Consider the following 17,020-nt stretch of genomic DNA (forward strand, 5'->3'; position numbering starts at 1 on the left):
GGTATATGCTGCGCCGCACCCTGCGGCTAAACTGCTGCCACTTCGTAACCAGATCTAAAATCACACTGTCAATTCATCAGAATAGCGTTTTGACATGCCTCTGGACATAACAGTTAAAACTCCTTTCAGGCAGTGTTTTCACGTGCCACCCGGTGGGATACCCTTATTCCAGATGATACTGAGCATTGCTGGTTACCAAGAAACAGTTTTACATGCCTCCCAACGGGAAACCCCAGTTTTAAATAACGCTGGACATTGCTGGTTACCGCATCTCAAGGGGAGTTTCATATACCGTCCAACCTCTCCAGTTAATGCGTCTCTGGAAGTGATTACCGCTGCCTTCTGCCGCGACTGATTCACTGGCTCCTGAGTAGTGGCTTCACATACCGCCCCGTCCAACCTCTCCAGTTAGTGCGTCTCTAAAAGCGATTACCACTGCCGCTTGCCACGGCTGATATGCCGGATCCTGAGTAGCGGCTTCACATGCCGCCCGACACAGCGTCCTCCTGCAGAGAGGAGCTGTTCAGTGGAGCGCAACATCTCAGCTGTACGTACGTTTCACAACCGTGCTTGATCACCAGCCTGTCCACTATTTCAAGTACCTCCAGGCCACTCAGCTGTTTTGAATTCCATATAATTAGTTTGGAGGCATTTACGATAACCGCCAATATAGCTGAATGAGTATGGGAGGATGTTCGTAGCTTTTAAGCTAATGAAGAGGATATTACCGTGAAATGATTCAAATAATTAGAGAGCCATACTCGGTGTCCATCTGCACCGAGATGTTCTCTTGTTAAGATACCAAAATAAGAACATAAAGCTGCATCAAAATGTAGTTGCTACTTGGACTTTCATATTTATTTTTGTTGGAAAATGAGACGACTGGCTATGAATTATGCATAGGTTTCATGCAGAAATCATAAGCTCCTGAATGAAAGAAAGGATATGCCTCTTAAGGCATAAAAGTGTGTATATACCCTTCTAAGAGGAACGTAAAATATTGTTATGTCCATGCTACAATACCACTACAAGCTCCGCCCTCCTAAGCAATGTCATCCCCCAGTAGTTAAATCATAAGTGGGAATAAACTCCACTTAAAGGAAAGGAAAGATAGACATACGGAGCACTGGGATTATAGGTATAGTGCTCATCTAGCAGACATTAATATCTTCTTCCATCTTTATGTAAAGAAATGTCCTCCTATGCATCTTGTAAATAACAAATTGTGTGTATAACACTTTGTGTTTATATTGAAAATTAATACCCAGTGAAATCGAATGAGGGAGTGAATATGTCCTAACAGTGAAGTTAGTGGATTTGATATTGCGTGAGTACCATAAAGTATGATAATATAAACAAAAGTGACATGTGCTAAAACTTTTTTTGTTCAAGTTGTGTATATACGATTATCAATTTCTATATGGTGTTGACTGTGAAGCAGATGAGGACCCCTTACAGTCCAAAACAGTGATGGAGACACATGCATAAGTGTAATGTGAACAAAAGGGGGAAAAAAAGGGGAAGACGAAAGAAGAGAGGGAAGGGAAAAGGGGAGAAGAAAAGAAAACCCTAGTGAAAAACAGTGAAATTTATAATAAACCTAAAAAACACAGAGAAACAAAGTTGTTATTCCTCATTTATGAGATTATAGTCTCAAATAAATCAATTCTGTTATGCATGGGGGAAAAATAATATATATTGGAGTGTTTCATAACTGGATAAATTATCCTTCCTGCATCCTCCATTGGGATTGTAGTTTCACCATGAAATATTATAGAGATATTATTACAAAAACACAGTATAATTAATGTGTTCATTCATTCCATTCGGTGCCATACTTCCCAGCCTAAATGTCCATTCACTTTCCTTTTTTAAGAGCTCTTGCATAGCATTGCCACCCCTGATGCCCAATTACATTTTTTCAAGGCCAAAAGCCTTCATTTTATGTGAACCGTCATTATGATGTTTGTGGAAGTGTCTTGCTTCTGTTGTTGTCTGTTTGAAATTCCTGATATCTTTAGCTGCATTGCGAATGGTTCCTGCATGTTCAAGAATCCTTATCTTGAACATGCGGGTGGTAACCCCCACATATAATTTACCACAGGTGCATGATATACAGTAGACAATATTGGTTGTTCTGCAATTGGAAAAATCCACAATTCTGCATGTGTTAGAGAGTGATTTTGAACTGAATGCCATTTATGACTTGTATTTCTTAGAGTCACATGACATACGCATGGTGTCCACCTCAAGGATGATTGCTAATTTCAAAGACACATGCTAAACATACATTGTATTTGTCTGTAACCAGAGTGTTTTGAAAATATTTAGCTTTGCAACAGTTTGCCATTTGGCAACTAAAGGTGATACACACTTAACGATAAAATGAGCGACGTCGCTCATTTTCCCCCTCCTTGAGCGACGTCGCTCATTTTATCGTCAAGTGTGTATGCCGCCAGCGACGACCGATGCGCGGCCCCGCGGGTCGGCAACGATCGTCGCTGTCGGTAGGGCATGCATGAAGGATGTGGACTGTCGTCCACGACCTTCATGCAGGGCTGGCGGGGGCGTGACGTCACTGAGGGATATGAGCGGTCATATCGCTCAGTGCGTACAGGCGGCCGCCGACCGGCCGGCCCAGGAGGGGGAAACGTTAGACGATGTCGCTCACAGAGCGACATCGTCTAATGTGTATGGGCCTTAAGTTTCATTCAAGCTGAGAATGTGATCAGGAACACTGCTGAGCTAATAAAGTGATGGCTTATATGTAAATTGTAGCCAGTGAGTGGTTTATAATCCAATGCCACTGCATGATGTGTATAAAATCTTTTTCCTTTAAAATTTAACCAGACAATATATATATGGTTACACAGAGCGTGCGTTTGAATAAGGACTGAAAGTCCTAGAGACATATACGAAATATGCTGTGATTCCATAAATATGCTGTGATTCCATTAGCAACTATAGAGCCTTGAAATTATTTTTAAGCAAAGGAAAAATAAAAGTAATAAGTTATTGTATGAACACAATTGTTTATCCATGATTTGACACTACGGGAGACAGGGACATTCACTGAATACGGGTGATAATCACCTCAGTGTCTGATATTAGATGTGTTTGAACACTCTCCCTTTTATTTTAGATAGGTAAGAAATAAAAGTTAAGTTTTAATACTATTCATTAACCCTCTATATACTATATCACTAATTTTTTCAAAAGAGTGCTCCAAAAAAGGAATTTTCTTTGGGGCTAGTCCCCACAACATTTTTGGATGCATAAAAGTACTGAAATCCGGGTCGGCTTCAAGACGGCCCGAACCATCGACTGGATTACCACTGCCTTTTCCAAGGGAAGGAACGCTTTCTGAGACTCTGTGTCCAGTATCATTCCCAGGAAATTAAGCTTCTGCGTTGGTTCTAGGTGAGATTTTGGTATGTTCAGAATCCACCCATGATCCAGGAGTAATCTGGTTGTGAGACCAATGTTCTCCAGCAACTGCTCCCTGGATGCAGCCTTTATCAGGAGATTGTCCAGGTAAGGAATTACGTTCACTCCTTGTTTGCGGAGTAGTATCTTCATCTCTGCCATTACTTTGGTGAACACCCTCGGTGCCGTGGAGAGACCAAATGGCAGGGCCTGAAACTGGTAGTGACAGTCCTGCAGTGCAAACCGTATATAAGCCTGATGAGGCGGCCAGATGGGAAGGTACGCATCCTTGACATCCAGAGACGCTAGGAATTCCCCCCCTTTCCAGACCTGAGATCACCGCTCTCAGAGACTCCATCTTGAATTTGAACACTCGTAAGTACGGGTTCAGTGACTTGAGGTTCAGAATCGGTCTTACCGAACCGTCCGGTTTCGGTACTACAAACAAGCTGGAATAGTAATCCTTGTTTTGTAGATGAGGTGGAACTGGAACAATGACCTGGGTCTGCAACAGTTTCTGTCCTGTAAGTTTATACTTGCCTCTTGTGAAACTGGTAAGCCTGATTTGAAGAATCTGTGAGGTGGGAGATCCTGTAACTCCAGTCTGTAGGCCTGGGATATAAGGTCTATGACCCAGGGATCCTGGCAAGATCTTGTCCACCTGACTGTCTCCCAGGCATCGCAGTCCACCGTCATGCGGAAGTTTTTGAGGAGGCAGACCCTGAGCTCTGTTCCTGTGAACCAGCAGTCGCTCGTTTGCGTGGTTTACCTCTAGCACCTCTGGCGGTGGTAGAAGAATCTCTAGCCTTGCCCCTCAACTTGGCAGTCCGAAAGGACTGTAAATTGGTCCCTGAGTAGGCCTTCCTAGCTGGCAGAGCTGCAGAAGGTAGGTAAGTGGACTTATCCGCAGTAACTCGTGAGATCCACTTGTCGAGTTCATCCCCAAATAAGGCCTCACCTCTGAAAGGCAGGACTTCCACACCTTTCTTAGTCCGCGTCAGCAGTCCACTGACGTAGACATAATCCCCTGTGTGCCAACACTGCCATAGCTGTAGTGTGTGCATTAAGCAAACCTATCTCTTTAATGGCTTCCACCTAAACTTCGCAGAGTCTTGTATGTGTTGCAGGCGTAAAACAATTTCCTCTTGAGGTAAGGTGTCTAACCGGGTGTAGTATGGTATGCCGGCGGTCGGGCTCCCGGCGACCAACATACCGGCGCCGGGAGCCCGACCGCCGGCATACCGACAGTGTGGAGAGCGCAAATGAGCCCCTTGCGGGCTCGGTGGCGCGCGTATTCTCCCTTTAGGGGGGTCGTGGACCCCCACGAGGGAGAAAAAGGGTCGGTATTCCGGCGCCGGTATACTGTGCGCCGGGATCCCGACAGTCGGCATACTGAAGACCACCCGTCTAACCCCTCAATTAAATTACCAGACCATTTAGCAATGGCTCGAGTAATCCACCCACATGCTATAGTGGGTCTCTGGGCCACCCCTGCAGCTCTATACAAAGATTTGAGTGTAGTCTCAATCTTACGATCAGCTGTATCCTTTAGGGAGGCTGTACCAGGAACAGGTAATACTATTTTACGTGAGAGCCTGGAGACTGATGTATCCACTATCGGTGGATTTTCCCGGTTTTTCCTATCTTCAGGAGGAAAAGAAAAAGACGATAATAACCACCTAGGAAATTGAAATTTCTTATCTGGATTAACACACAGTTCTTCAAACAGGGTATTTAGTTCCTATGACACAGGAAAAGTGGCTGAGGATTTTTTCTTTATATTAAAGAAAGATTCCTCACACTCCTCTGTCACCTTATCAGGGATATTTAGGACGTCTCTGATAGAATCTATGAGAGCCTCTCCACCCTGCGACAGAGTACCCTCCCCCACCTCTAAGTACACCTCACCTTCCTCCATTCCTGACCCGTCAATATCAGAGTCAGAATGCAGGATATGGGCCAAAGTACATTTTTGCGGACTGAGACGCTGGTCTGAGTACGGAGTCCTTTTGCCTGAACTCAGACATAGACTGTCTTAAGTATTGCATCTCTTTCTCATTACGAGATAATTTAGTAGAGATGGTGGAAATCATCCCTCTAATGGAGTCCAGCCATGCTGGCTCCGCCCCACTAGCCTGAGAAGGGATACGACACTGAGTACACACTAGTGAACCCCCTGTAGAAGAGGAACACTGTGCCTTACATGAAACACACTCTTTGCCTGACATACTGCAGCAGTGACAGCACACACACAGGAAAAGGTTAAATGCACAATTAACCCACAAAGAGCCCTTACAGAGAGACACAGAGAGAGGACAGAGCCAGCACACGGCGCCCTTATCACTAAAGCCAAGCTTAGCCGGGTCGCAGACTAAGTACCTACATTAGGGACTTTGGGCCTAATTCAGAGTTGATCGCAGCAGCAAATTTGTTAGCAGTTGGGCAAAACCATGGAGGTCATTCCGACCTGATCGCACGCTAGCTATTTCTCTGACGTCCTAAGTGGATGCTGGGGACTCCGTCAGGACCATGGGGATTAGCGGCTCCGCAGGAGACAAGGCACAAAACTAAAGCTTTAGGATCAGGTGGTGTGTACTGGCTCCTCCCCCTATGACCCTCCTCCAAGCCTCAGTTAGGTTTTTGTGCCCGTCCGAGCAGGGTGCAATCTAGGTGGCTCTCTTAAGGAGCTGCTTAGAAAAAGTTTTTAGGTTTCTTATTTTCAGTGAGTCCTGCTGGCAACAGGCTCACTGCATCGAGGGACTTAGGGGAGAGAAGTTCAACTCACCTGTGTGCAGGATGGATTGGCTTCTTAGGCTACTGGACACCATTAGCTCCAGAGGGAGTCGGAACACAGGTCTCACCCTGGGGTTCGTCCCGGAGCCGCGCCGCCGACCCCCCTTGCAGATGCTGAAGATTGAAGGTCCAGAAACCGGCGGCAGAAGGCTTTTCAGTCTTCATGAAGGTAGCGCACAGCACTGCAGCTGTGCGCCATTGTTGTCACACACTTCACACCAACGGTCACGGAGGGTGCAGGGCGTTGCTGGGGGCGCCCTGGGCAGCAATGTATAATACCTTATTCTGGCTAAAAATACATCACATATAGCCCCTGGAGGCTATATGGATGTATTTAACCCCTGCCAGGTCTCAGAAAAACGGGAGAAGAAGCCCGCCGAAAAGGGGGCGGGGCCTATTCTCCTCAGCACACAGCGCCATTTTCCCTCACAGAAAGGCTGGTGGGAAGGCTCCCAGGCTCTCCCCTGCACTGCACTACAGAAACAGGGTTAAAACAGAGAGGGGGGGCACTTATTTGGCGATATGTATATATATATTAAAATGCTATAAGGGAAAAACACTTATATAAAGGTTGTCCCTGTATAATATAGCGTTTTTGGTGTGTGCTGGCAAACTCTCCCTCTGTCTCCCCAAAGGGCTAGTGGGGTCCTGTCCTCTATCAGAGCATTCCCTGTGTGTGTGCTGTGTGTCGGTACTTGTGTGTCGACATGTATGAGGACGATGTTGGTGAGGAGGCGGAGCAATTGCCGGTAATGGTGATGTCACTCTCTAGGGAGTCGACACCGGAATGGATGGCTTATTTAAGGAATTACGTGATAATGTCAACACGCTGCAAGGTCGGTTGACGACATGAGACGGCCGGCAAACCAATTAGTACCTGTCCAGGCGTCTAAAACACCGTCAGGGGCGTTAAAACGTCCTTTTACCTCAGTCGGTCGACACAGACACGGACACTGACTCCAGTGTCGACGGTGAAGAAACAAACGTATTTTCCTTTAGGGCCACACGTTACTTGTTAAGGGCAATGAAGGAGATGTTACATATTTCTGATACTACAAGTACCACAAAAAAGGGTATTATGTGGAGTGTGAAAAAACTACATGTGGTTTTTCCTGAATCAGATAAATTAAATGAAGTGTGTGATGATGCGTGGGTTTCCCCCGATAGAAAATTATTGGCGGTATACCCTTTCCCGCCAGAAGTTATGGCGCGTTGGGAAACACACCTTAGGGTGGATAAGGCGCTCACACGCTTATAAAAACAAGTGGCGTTACCGTCTCCAGATACGGACGCCCTCAAGGAGCCAACTGATAGGAGGTTGGAAAATATCCTAAAAAGTATATACACACATACTGGTGTTATACTGCGACCAGCGATCGCCTCAGCCTGGATGGGCAGCGCTGGGGTGGCTTGGTCGGATTCCCTGATTGGAAATATTGATACCCTTGACAGGGACAGTATTTTATAGACTATAGAGCATTTAAAAGATGCATTTCTATATATGCGAAACTCTGGCATCAAGAGTAAGTGCGATGTCCATATCTGCCAGACGATGTTTATGGACACGACAGTGGTCAGGTGATGCAGATTACAAACGGCACATGGAAGTATTGCCGTATAAAGGGGAGGAGTTATTTGGGGTCGGTCCATCGGACCTGGTGGCCACGGCAACAGCTAGAAAATCCACCTTTTTTACCCCAAGTCACATCTCAGCAGAAAAAGACATAGTTTTTTCAGCCTCAGTCCTTTCGTCCCCATAATATCTGCCCAGGGATAGAGGTAAGGGAAGAAGACTGCAGCAGGCAGCCCATTCCCAGGAACAGAAGCCTTCCACCGCTTCTGCCAAGTCCTCAGCATGACGCTGGGGCCGTACAAACAGGTGCGGTGGGGGGTCGTCTCAAGAGTTTCAGCACGCAGTGGGCTCACTCGCAAGTGGACCCCTGGATCCTACAAGTAGTATCCCAGGGGTACAGATTGGAAATTCGAGACGTCTCCCCCTCGCAGGTTCCTGAAGTTTGCTTTACCAACGTCTACCTCCGACAGGGAGGCAGTATTGGAAACAATTCACAAGCTGTATTCCCAGCAGGTGATAATCAAAGTACCCCTCCTACAACAAGTAAAGGGGTATTATTCCACACTATATTGTGGTACTGAAGCCAGACGGCTCGGTGAGACCTATTCTAAATGGAGTCACTCAGAGCAGTGATAGCGAACCAGGAAGAAGGGGACTATATGGTTTCCCTGGACATCAAGGATGCTTACCTCCATGTCCAAATTTGCCCTTCTCACAAAGGGTACCTCAGGTTCGTGGTACAAAACTGTCACTATCAGTTTCAGACGCTGCCGTTTGGATTGTCCACGGCACCCCGGGTCTTTACCAAGGTAATGGCTGAAATGATGATTCTTCTTCAAAGAAAAGGCGTCTTAATTATCCCTTACTTGGACGATATCCTGATAAGGGCAAGGTCCAGAGAACAGTTGGAGGTCTGAGTAGCACTATCTCAAGTAGTTCTACGACAGCACGGGTGGATTCTAAATATTCCAAAATCGCAGCTGTCTCCGACGACACGTCTGCTGTCCCTAGGGATGATTCTGGACACAGTCCAGAAAAAGGTGTTTCTCCCGGAGGAGAAAGCCAGGGAGTTATCCGAGCTAGTCAGGAACCTCCAAAAACCAGGAAAAGTGTCAGTGCATCATTGCACAAGGGTCCTGGGAAAAATGGTGGCTTCTTACGAAGCGATTCCATTCGGCAGATTTCACGCAAGAACTTTTCAGTGGGATCTGCTGGACAAATGGTCCGGATCGCATCTTCAGATGCATCAGCGGATAACCCTGTCTCCAAGGATAAGGGTGTCTCTTCTGTGGTGGCTGCAGAGTGCTCATCTACTAAAGTGCCACAGTTATGCATTCAGGACTGGGTCCTGGTGACCACGGATTCCAGCTTGAAAGGCTGGGGAGCAGTCACACAAGGAAAAAATTTCCAGGGAGTGTGATCAAGTCTGGGGACTTCTCTCCGCATAAATATACTGGAGCTAAGAGCAATTTACAATGCTCTAAGCTTAGCAAGACCTCTGCTTCAAGGTCAGCCGGTATTGATCCAGTGGGACAACATCACGGCAGTCGCCCACGTAAACAGACAGGGCGGCACAAGAAGCAGGAGGACAATGGCAGAAACTGCAAGGATTCTTCGCTGGGCGGAAAATCATGTGATAGCACTGTCAGCAGTTTTCATTCCGGGAGTGGACAACTGGGAAGCAGACTTCCTCAGCACGACCTCCACCCGGGAGAGTGGGGACTTCATCGAGAAGTTGTTTCCACATGATTGTGCACCGTTGGGAAAGACCAAAGGTGGACATGATGGCGTCCCGCCTGAACAAAAAACTGGACAGGTATTGCGCCAGGTCAAAAGACCCTCAGGAAATAGCTGTGGACGTTCTGGTAACACCATGGGTGTACCAGTCGGTGTATGTGTTCCCTCCTCTGCTTCTCATACCAAAGGTACTGAGAATTATAAGACGTAGAGGAGTAAGAACTATACTCGTGGCTCCGGATGGGCCAAGAAGGACTTGGTACCCGGAACTTCATGAGATGCTCACAGAGGACTCAGGGCCTCTGCCGATAAGAAGGGACTTGCTTCAGCAAGTACCATGTCTGTTCCAAGACTTACCGCGGGTGCGTTTGACGGCATGGCGGTTGAACGCCGGATCCTAAGGGAAAAAAGGCATTCCGGAAGAGGTCATTCCTACCCTGGTCAAAGCCAGGAAGGAGGTGACCGCACAACATTATCACCACATGTGGCGAAAATATGTTGCGTGGTGTGAGGCCAGGAAGGCCCCACGAAGAAATTTCAACTCGGTCGATTCCTGCATTTCCTGCAAACAGGAGTGTCTATGGGCCTCAAATTGGGGTCCATTAAGGTTCAAATTTCGGCCCTGTCGATTTTCTTCCAGAAAGAATTGGCTTCAGTTCCTGAAGTCCAGAAATTTGACAAGGGAGTACTGCATATACAACCCCTTTTGTGCCTCCAGTGGCACTGTGGGATCTCAACGTAGTCCTGGGATTCCTCAAATCACGTTGGTTTAAACCGCTCAAATCTGTGGATTTGAAATATCTCACATGGAAAGTGACCATGATGTTGGCCCTGGCCTCGGCCAGGCGAGTGTCAGAATTGGCGGCTTTGTCTCACAAAAGCCCATATCTGATTGTCCATTCGGACAGGGCAGAGCTGCGGACTCGTCCCCAGTTTCTCCCTAAGGTGGTGTCAGCGTTTCATCTGAACCAGCTTATTGTGGTACCTGCGGCTACTAGAGACTTGGAGGACTCCAAGTTGCTAGATGTTGTCAGGGCCCTGAAAATATAGATTTCCAGGACGGCTGGAGTCAGGAAAACTGACTTGCTGTTATCCTGTATGCACCCAAAAAACTGGGTGCTCTTGCTTCTAAGCAGACGATTGCTAGTTGAATGTGTAGTACAATTCAGCTTGCACATTCTGTGGCAGGACTGCCACAGCCAAAATATATAAATGCCCATTCCACAAGGAAGGTGGGCTCATCTTGGGCGACTGCCCGAGGGGTCTCGGCTTTACAACTTTGCCGAGCTGCTACTTGGTCAGGGGCACACCCTGGCTGAGGAGGACCTGGAGTTCTCTCACTCGGTGCTGCAGAGTCATCCGCACTCTCCCGCCCGTTTGGGAGCTTTGGTATAATCCCCATGGTCCTGACGGAGTCCCCAGCATCCACTTAGGACGTCAGAGAAAATAAGATTTTACTTACCGATAAATCTATTTCTCGTAGTCCGTAGTGGATGCTGGGCGCCCATCCCAAGTGCGGATTGTCTGCAATACTTGTACATAGTTATTGTTACAAAAAAATCGGGTTGTTATTGTTGTGAGCCGTCTGTTCAGAGGCTCCTACGTTTGTCATACTGTTAACTGGGTTTAGATCACAAGTTATACGGTGTGATTGGTGTGGCTGGTATGAGTCTTACCCGGGATTCAATATCCTTCCTTATTGTGTACGCTCGTCCGGGCACAGTATCCTAACTGAGGCTTGGAGGAGGGTCATAGGGGGAGGAGCCAGTACACACCACCTGATCCTAAAGCTTTAGTTTTGTGCCCTGTCTCCTGCGGAGCCGCTAATCCCCATGGTCCTGACGGAGTCCCCAGCATCCACTACGGACTACGAGAAATAGATTTATCGGTAAGTAAAATCTTATTTTTTTGCAGCGCTGCGATCAGGTCAAAACTCTGCAAAACTGCGCATGCACCGCAATGCGCAGGCGCGTCGTACGGGTACAAAGCAGATTGATGCTGGGCGATGGATTTAACGAAGAATCCATTCGCATAGCCGATTGCAAGAAGATTGACAGGAAGAAGGCGTTTATGGGTGTCAACTGACCGTTTTCAGGGAGTGGTTGAAAAAACACAGGCGTGTCCAAGCGTTTTCAGGGAGGGTGTCTGATGTCAATTCCGGGACCGGACAGGCTGAAGTGATCACAGCGGCTGAGTAATTTCAGACCTACTCAGAAACTGCACAAACTGTTTTTGTACCACTCGGCTGCACAAGCGTTCGCACACTTGCTAAGCGAAAATACACTCCCCTGTGGGCCGAGACTATTTGACTGCAGCGCTGCAAAAAATAGCTAGCAAGCGATCAACTCGGAATGACCCCCCATGTGCACTGCAGAGGGGGGGGGGGGGGGGGGGCAGATGTAACATGTGCAGAGAGAGTTAGATTTGGGTGGGGGGTGTTCAAACTGAAATCTAAATTGCAGTGTAAAAATAAAGTAGCCAGTATTTACCCTGCACAGAAACAATATAACCCACCCAAATAAAATGGGCCCTACACACTAGCAGATGATACTGCACGATATGAACGTTCTCGTTCACTGATGAACGAGAACTCGTTCATATCGTGCAGTGTGGAGGCACCAGCGATGAACGATGCGCGGCCCCACGCTCGTTCATCGCTGGTGCCCCGTCGCTTGTGCATGCAGGCCAATATGGACGGGATCGTCCATATTTGCCTGCACTGCTATGGAGCCGGGTGACGGGGGGAGTGAAGAAACTTCACTCCCTCCCCCCGCCACCGGGTTGCCCGTCGGCCGTATCCGCCGTCGGGCAGCTCAGCGGCGGATCTATCAGTGTGTAGGGCCCATAACTCTCTCTGCAAATGTTATATCTGCCACACCTGCAGTGCACATGGTTTTGCTCAACTGCTAACAAATTTGCTACTGCAATCAACTCTGAATTACCCCCTTAGTACACTAGTATACAGCTCCCCCCTGCTATGATCCCCTGGTGCCGCTGCGGTAATCTGGAGACTTCCGGAGGGGTTGCACGTCCCTGTCAGTCAGCGTCTGTGTAGCTGCAGTAGGGTAAGATGGCGCCTGTGAGCTGCTGAACCCGCTCTTCTTTATACTGGCTTTATGTGTCTGAGGGCATAAAATGGAGTTAGCCCCCTTTTAAGCCTGTATTGCCAGTCTGGGTACTGTGTACACCACAGTGTACTAAGTCTGGAGACTCATTCCGCCCCGTGTAGAAGCCGTGCGTCTCTGTACCCTCATGTCGTCATAATGGGCAGCGACCCGCTAACCGGGACGCCGGCTCAGTACTCACCACTCTTCATTCTTCTGGCTCTGTTAGGGGTGGCGGCGTGCTGTGGGAACGTACGCTCGCCGCGGTGAGGCTTGCAAATAGTTCTCTCTGGAGCTAGCGTCCTGTCAGCGGGGAACGGGACCATGAACCCTTGGGGTTGGCCCATCCTCCCTTCCCTCCTAAATCCCACGAAGCAGGCAGGCTGGTGCCATCCAGTTCTGCCTGAAAATAAACTTTAAAAATAAATGCAGAAAACTCTTCAGGAGCTTCCAGAGATTTCACCGGCTCCTTCGGGCACATTTTCTAAACCGAGTCTGGTAGGAGGGGCATAGAGGGAGGAGCCAGCACAAGTTATCAAACTTCTATAGTGCCTATGGCTCCAAGTGGACCCGCCTATACCCCATGGTACTAAATGGATTCCCAGTATCCCCTAGGACGTAAGAGAAATATAAAAAAAAAAATCACAATGACATATCAAGTAAAGTCTATTCATGTATGTTGCCTTGCCAATCACAAATATAATCAGGGGCAGATGTACCTTCTCCCACAAGATGTGGGCTCAATGGAAAGACAGAGAAATGATTTACCTCTTTTAAAACAAGAACAGGGTACATTGCCATGATCATAATACGACTGCTATACTATATACCAGTGGTTCCAAAACTGGGTGCCACATCACACTTTCAGGGGTACTGTGGGCAGGTGGCATGGTCTTAAATCAATTGATATGAGGTAGCATCTATGTAGACTGGGCCGCTCACTGCCGGTTACACAAGCTGACCTGCCTAGCGTGCATTCCCGCCCCACCTGCAATTCTCCTCTTCTTCCTACACAAAGAGTACCAGCATATGAGAGGACTCGTATAAGTAGTATCCCACCCCATGTTTGTCCCATTCTCTGTCTGTGTCACCTTCCTTGTGGTAAATTTTGGCCTTAACCTGTATGTGTACCTTTCTCCCTGTCCCCATTTGCCTTTGTGCGAATATCTCCCATTGTCCTCCCATACCATCGGCTCCCACAACCCACTATCCACACCTTGGGGGTAATTCCAAGTTGATCGCAGCAGGATTTTTGTTAGCAATTGGGCAAAACCATGTGCACTGCAGGGGGGGCAGATATAACATGTGCAGAGAGAGTTAGATTTGGGTGTGGTGTGTTCAATCTGCAATCTAAATTGCAGTGTAAAAATAAAGCAGCCAGTATTTACCCTGCACAGAAACAAAATAACCCACCCAAATGTAACTCTCTCTGCAAATGTTATATCTGCCTCCCCTGCAGTGCACATGGTTTTGCCCAATTGCTAACAAAAATCCTGCTGCGATCAACTTGGAATTACCCCCATAGTTGTTTTTTTAAATTGACTTCCACTTCTCCCCTCTGCACATTGGGCCTTATTCAGAAGTGATCGCTGCTGTGCGCTTTCGCACAGCAGCCGATCAGGTCTGAACTGCGCATGTACCAGCGCTGCAGAGCGCCAGCGCATGCCAGACAGCTGATGGCCATCTCTGCCCTGCGATCGCCTCTGCCTGATTGACAGGCAGAGGCAGTCGTTGGGCAGGAGGTGGTGGGCCGGCGGCTTATAGCCGCCGTTTTGGGGGGTGGGCCGCGGCGGCTGCGTGACGTCACACACAGCTGCTGCGACCCGGACAGCGACGGGTAGCTCCCTGCCAGTGCGCAGGAGCTGCGCAGGTAAGGAGCTACTCGTCAAGTACAAAAGCATCGCCGCTGTGCAACACTTTTGTACTTGTGTAGGGGGGCGGGGAGGGCCTGACATGCGGGGCGGACTAGCCCTGTGCTGGGCATCCCCCCGCATGTCTGAGCTATGATCAGGTCTGAATTAGGCCCATTATTCTTTCCTGCTCTTTTGATCAATGTTATTGGCCGCCACCAGCACTGGTTTTGACTATCAAAAGCTATGTGGACAAGGGGCCTAATTCAGACCTGGTCGCAAGCAGGCGATTTTTGCACAGGGGGAGAGGGTAATCGCTGTGCAGGGGTGCGATCGGATGTGCAGAGAGCTGCAAGTCTCTGCACAGCCCAGGACTTACTCAGCCGCTGCGAAGATCGGGGCCGGAGCTGACGTCAGAAACCCTCCTTCCAAACGGGTGGACACGCCTGTGTTTTCCCAGACACTTCCTGGAAACGATCAGTTGCCACCCACTATCGGCCTCTTCCTGTCAATCTTCTTACGATCGCCGGTGCGATCGCTTTTTTCGTTCATCCCGTCGCTATCCGGCGATCCCTGTTGCCGGGGGGGGGGGGGGGGGCATGCGCCTGTGCATTGCAGTACATACGCAGTTCTGACCTGATCGCAGCGCTGCAAAAAAAGCTAGCGTGCGATCAGGTCTGAATGACCCCCAAGGAGAAGTGCAACCCCCTGCCCACCACCACATAACTGAACCAAAGGATGATAATATTTGAGTTACCTCAATAAGAAATTTCGGCCTAGGGGGCCATGGAAAAAATGCTGGGAATCTAGGGAGACCGAGATTCAAGAAAGTTTGGGAACCACTGTTACATATAGCAATAAGTCCTAACCAGCAAGGATCATAGTACAACCTCACTACACCCTGGGCCTAATTCACTACAGATTGCAATTGCTGTTTGCAGCAGCTTTGTGATTGCTGTCCTCAGCAATGCAAATGCAGGAGGATTTCCTGCATTTGCGATGAACATTGCGACCAGCAGTAGCGATGTCATCTGCGATGGCAGGGTGAGTAAGCCTCAGCATATTAAGGCTTGCTGTTTCAGGGTGGCTTGCTAAGCCAAGGAAACTGCATCTCGCGGCGCAGTCCTTGGCGGCGCCACCCCCATAAAATGGGGAGACACGCCCCCTTTTCTGGCAGCACAGGCCGCCCTGTCCCTCCCCGCAAATGCCTCTGCCTGCAGTGTGATCACAGGACCTCTTCTGTACATGCGCAGAATGGGTCCTGCGCATCAGGGAAATTCAGTAAGAATCGCATAAGCAATCTTTACTGAATCACCCCCTCTATACAGACACTACACCCATCCACCATGACATGATTATGTAAAACATTTCTATTACGGCCCGCCTCCCAATGTTTGAAGTGTTTAGATAGGTACAGCGGGCATGTCCATATAACAGAGGGGCAGGACAGTCACACATGTGAGGTGAGGCGAAGTGATGGGGGTGGGGGGCTAGAGCCTACTGCATTGGTATCATTTTCCCCCTAAGCGCTGCAAATGTGCAGTACTGAAATCAGTAGGAAATTGGCACAAACGCTACATTGCCAGAGATTGGCTCATGCGAAGTAGACACAGTCTACTTGGGGCATGCGCCAGCGAGGTTGACCCACACATACATTGCACATGGGCCCCATGCATGCAACACCTACTTGCTTGCTGAATGGAAATACCACCTACCCGGTGGCGGCTGGAACAATTCAGTCCCAATCAAGACAATGGGACTAAGCCTCCAAATAGGGAGCACCCCACTGAAATCAGGGAGGTTGGGAGGCAAATTACATCACACCCTACTAGAACATCACCCCTGCAGCAGGAACCTGCCACAAAGCAGAGCCATATCTGTGTGTGTGTGTGTGTGTGTGTGTGTGTGTGTGTGTGTGTGTATATATATATATATATATATATATATACACACACAACACCTAGAGGTAGTAGAAGATGCCCAACCCTGCATCCAGCAGCCAGAGCCAGGAAGGCAGCAGGGGCCTGTGCTGGGCTATGAGGCATAGGGATAGGAGGTCCTAGGGGTAAGTCTCCCACAGCAGGGAAATGGGAATGGGGGCAATTATGTTATGCGTGTTACTGCAAAGCTATGGAGGCATCCACACTATAGGTGAGGCATCCACACTATAGGTGAGGCGCCCGATGCAGGGCACGACGCCCCCGGGTACACACACCGTACTCTCCCCACAAGTCACCCACCTGGAGGTTGGCCTCTTTCCCTTTTAACGCTTTCACCGTAAGCTGCATCTCCGGGTCCAGCCGGGATCACCATAGAGTCCTCGATATCGGCAAGAGCGTCTGTAGGACCAGTGGTTTAGTCCTCCAAGATTCAGCGGCTGTGACACATTGAGCTACTGTACTACAGCAGCTACTGGGGAACAGGTGGGCGGAGCCCTCTGGAGTCTACGTCACCATCACGTCCCATAGGCATTGCTAGCGGAGGCCGTCAGGGGCCGCTGTTTGCGCTATCTAATATTTTTACATTAACGTTGCCCT

At 48.7% G+C, this 17,020-nt stretch overlaps 1 protein-coding gene across 1 annotated transcript in view; it reads right to left on the reverse strand.

The window, feature by feature from the left end:
- Positions 1-16,918, reverse strand: part of UBL4A (ubiquitin like 4A) — a 49,929-nt gene extending 33,011 nt beyond the window's left edge. The window contains exon 1 of the mRNA XM_063936540.1: positions 16,724-16,918. Coding sequence (XP_063792610.1) covers positions 16,724-16,771 — 48 coding nt within the window. The 5' untranslated portion in view covers positions 16,772-16,918. The remainder of the gene's footprint in view (positions 1-16,723) is intronic.
- Positions 16,919-17,020: the final 102 nt, after the last annotated feature.

This window comes from Pseudophryne corroboree, chromosome 8 (genome assembly GCF_028390025.1).
Source record: "Pseudophryne corroboree isolate aPseCor3 chromosome 8, aPseCor3.hap2, whole genome shotgun sequence".
In the NCBI taxonomy this organism is placed as follows: Eukaryota; Metazoa; Chordata; class Amphibia; order Anura; family Myobatrachidae; genus Pseudophryne; species Pseudophryne corroboree.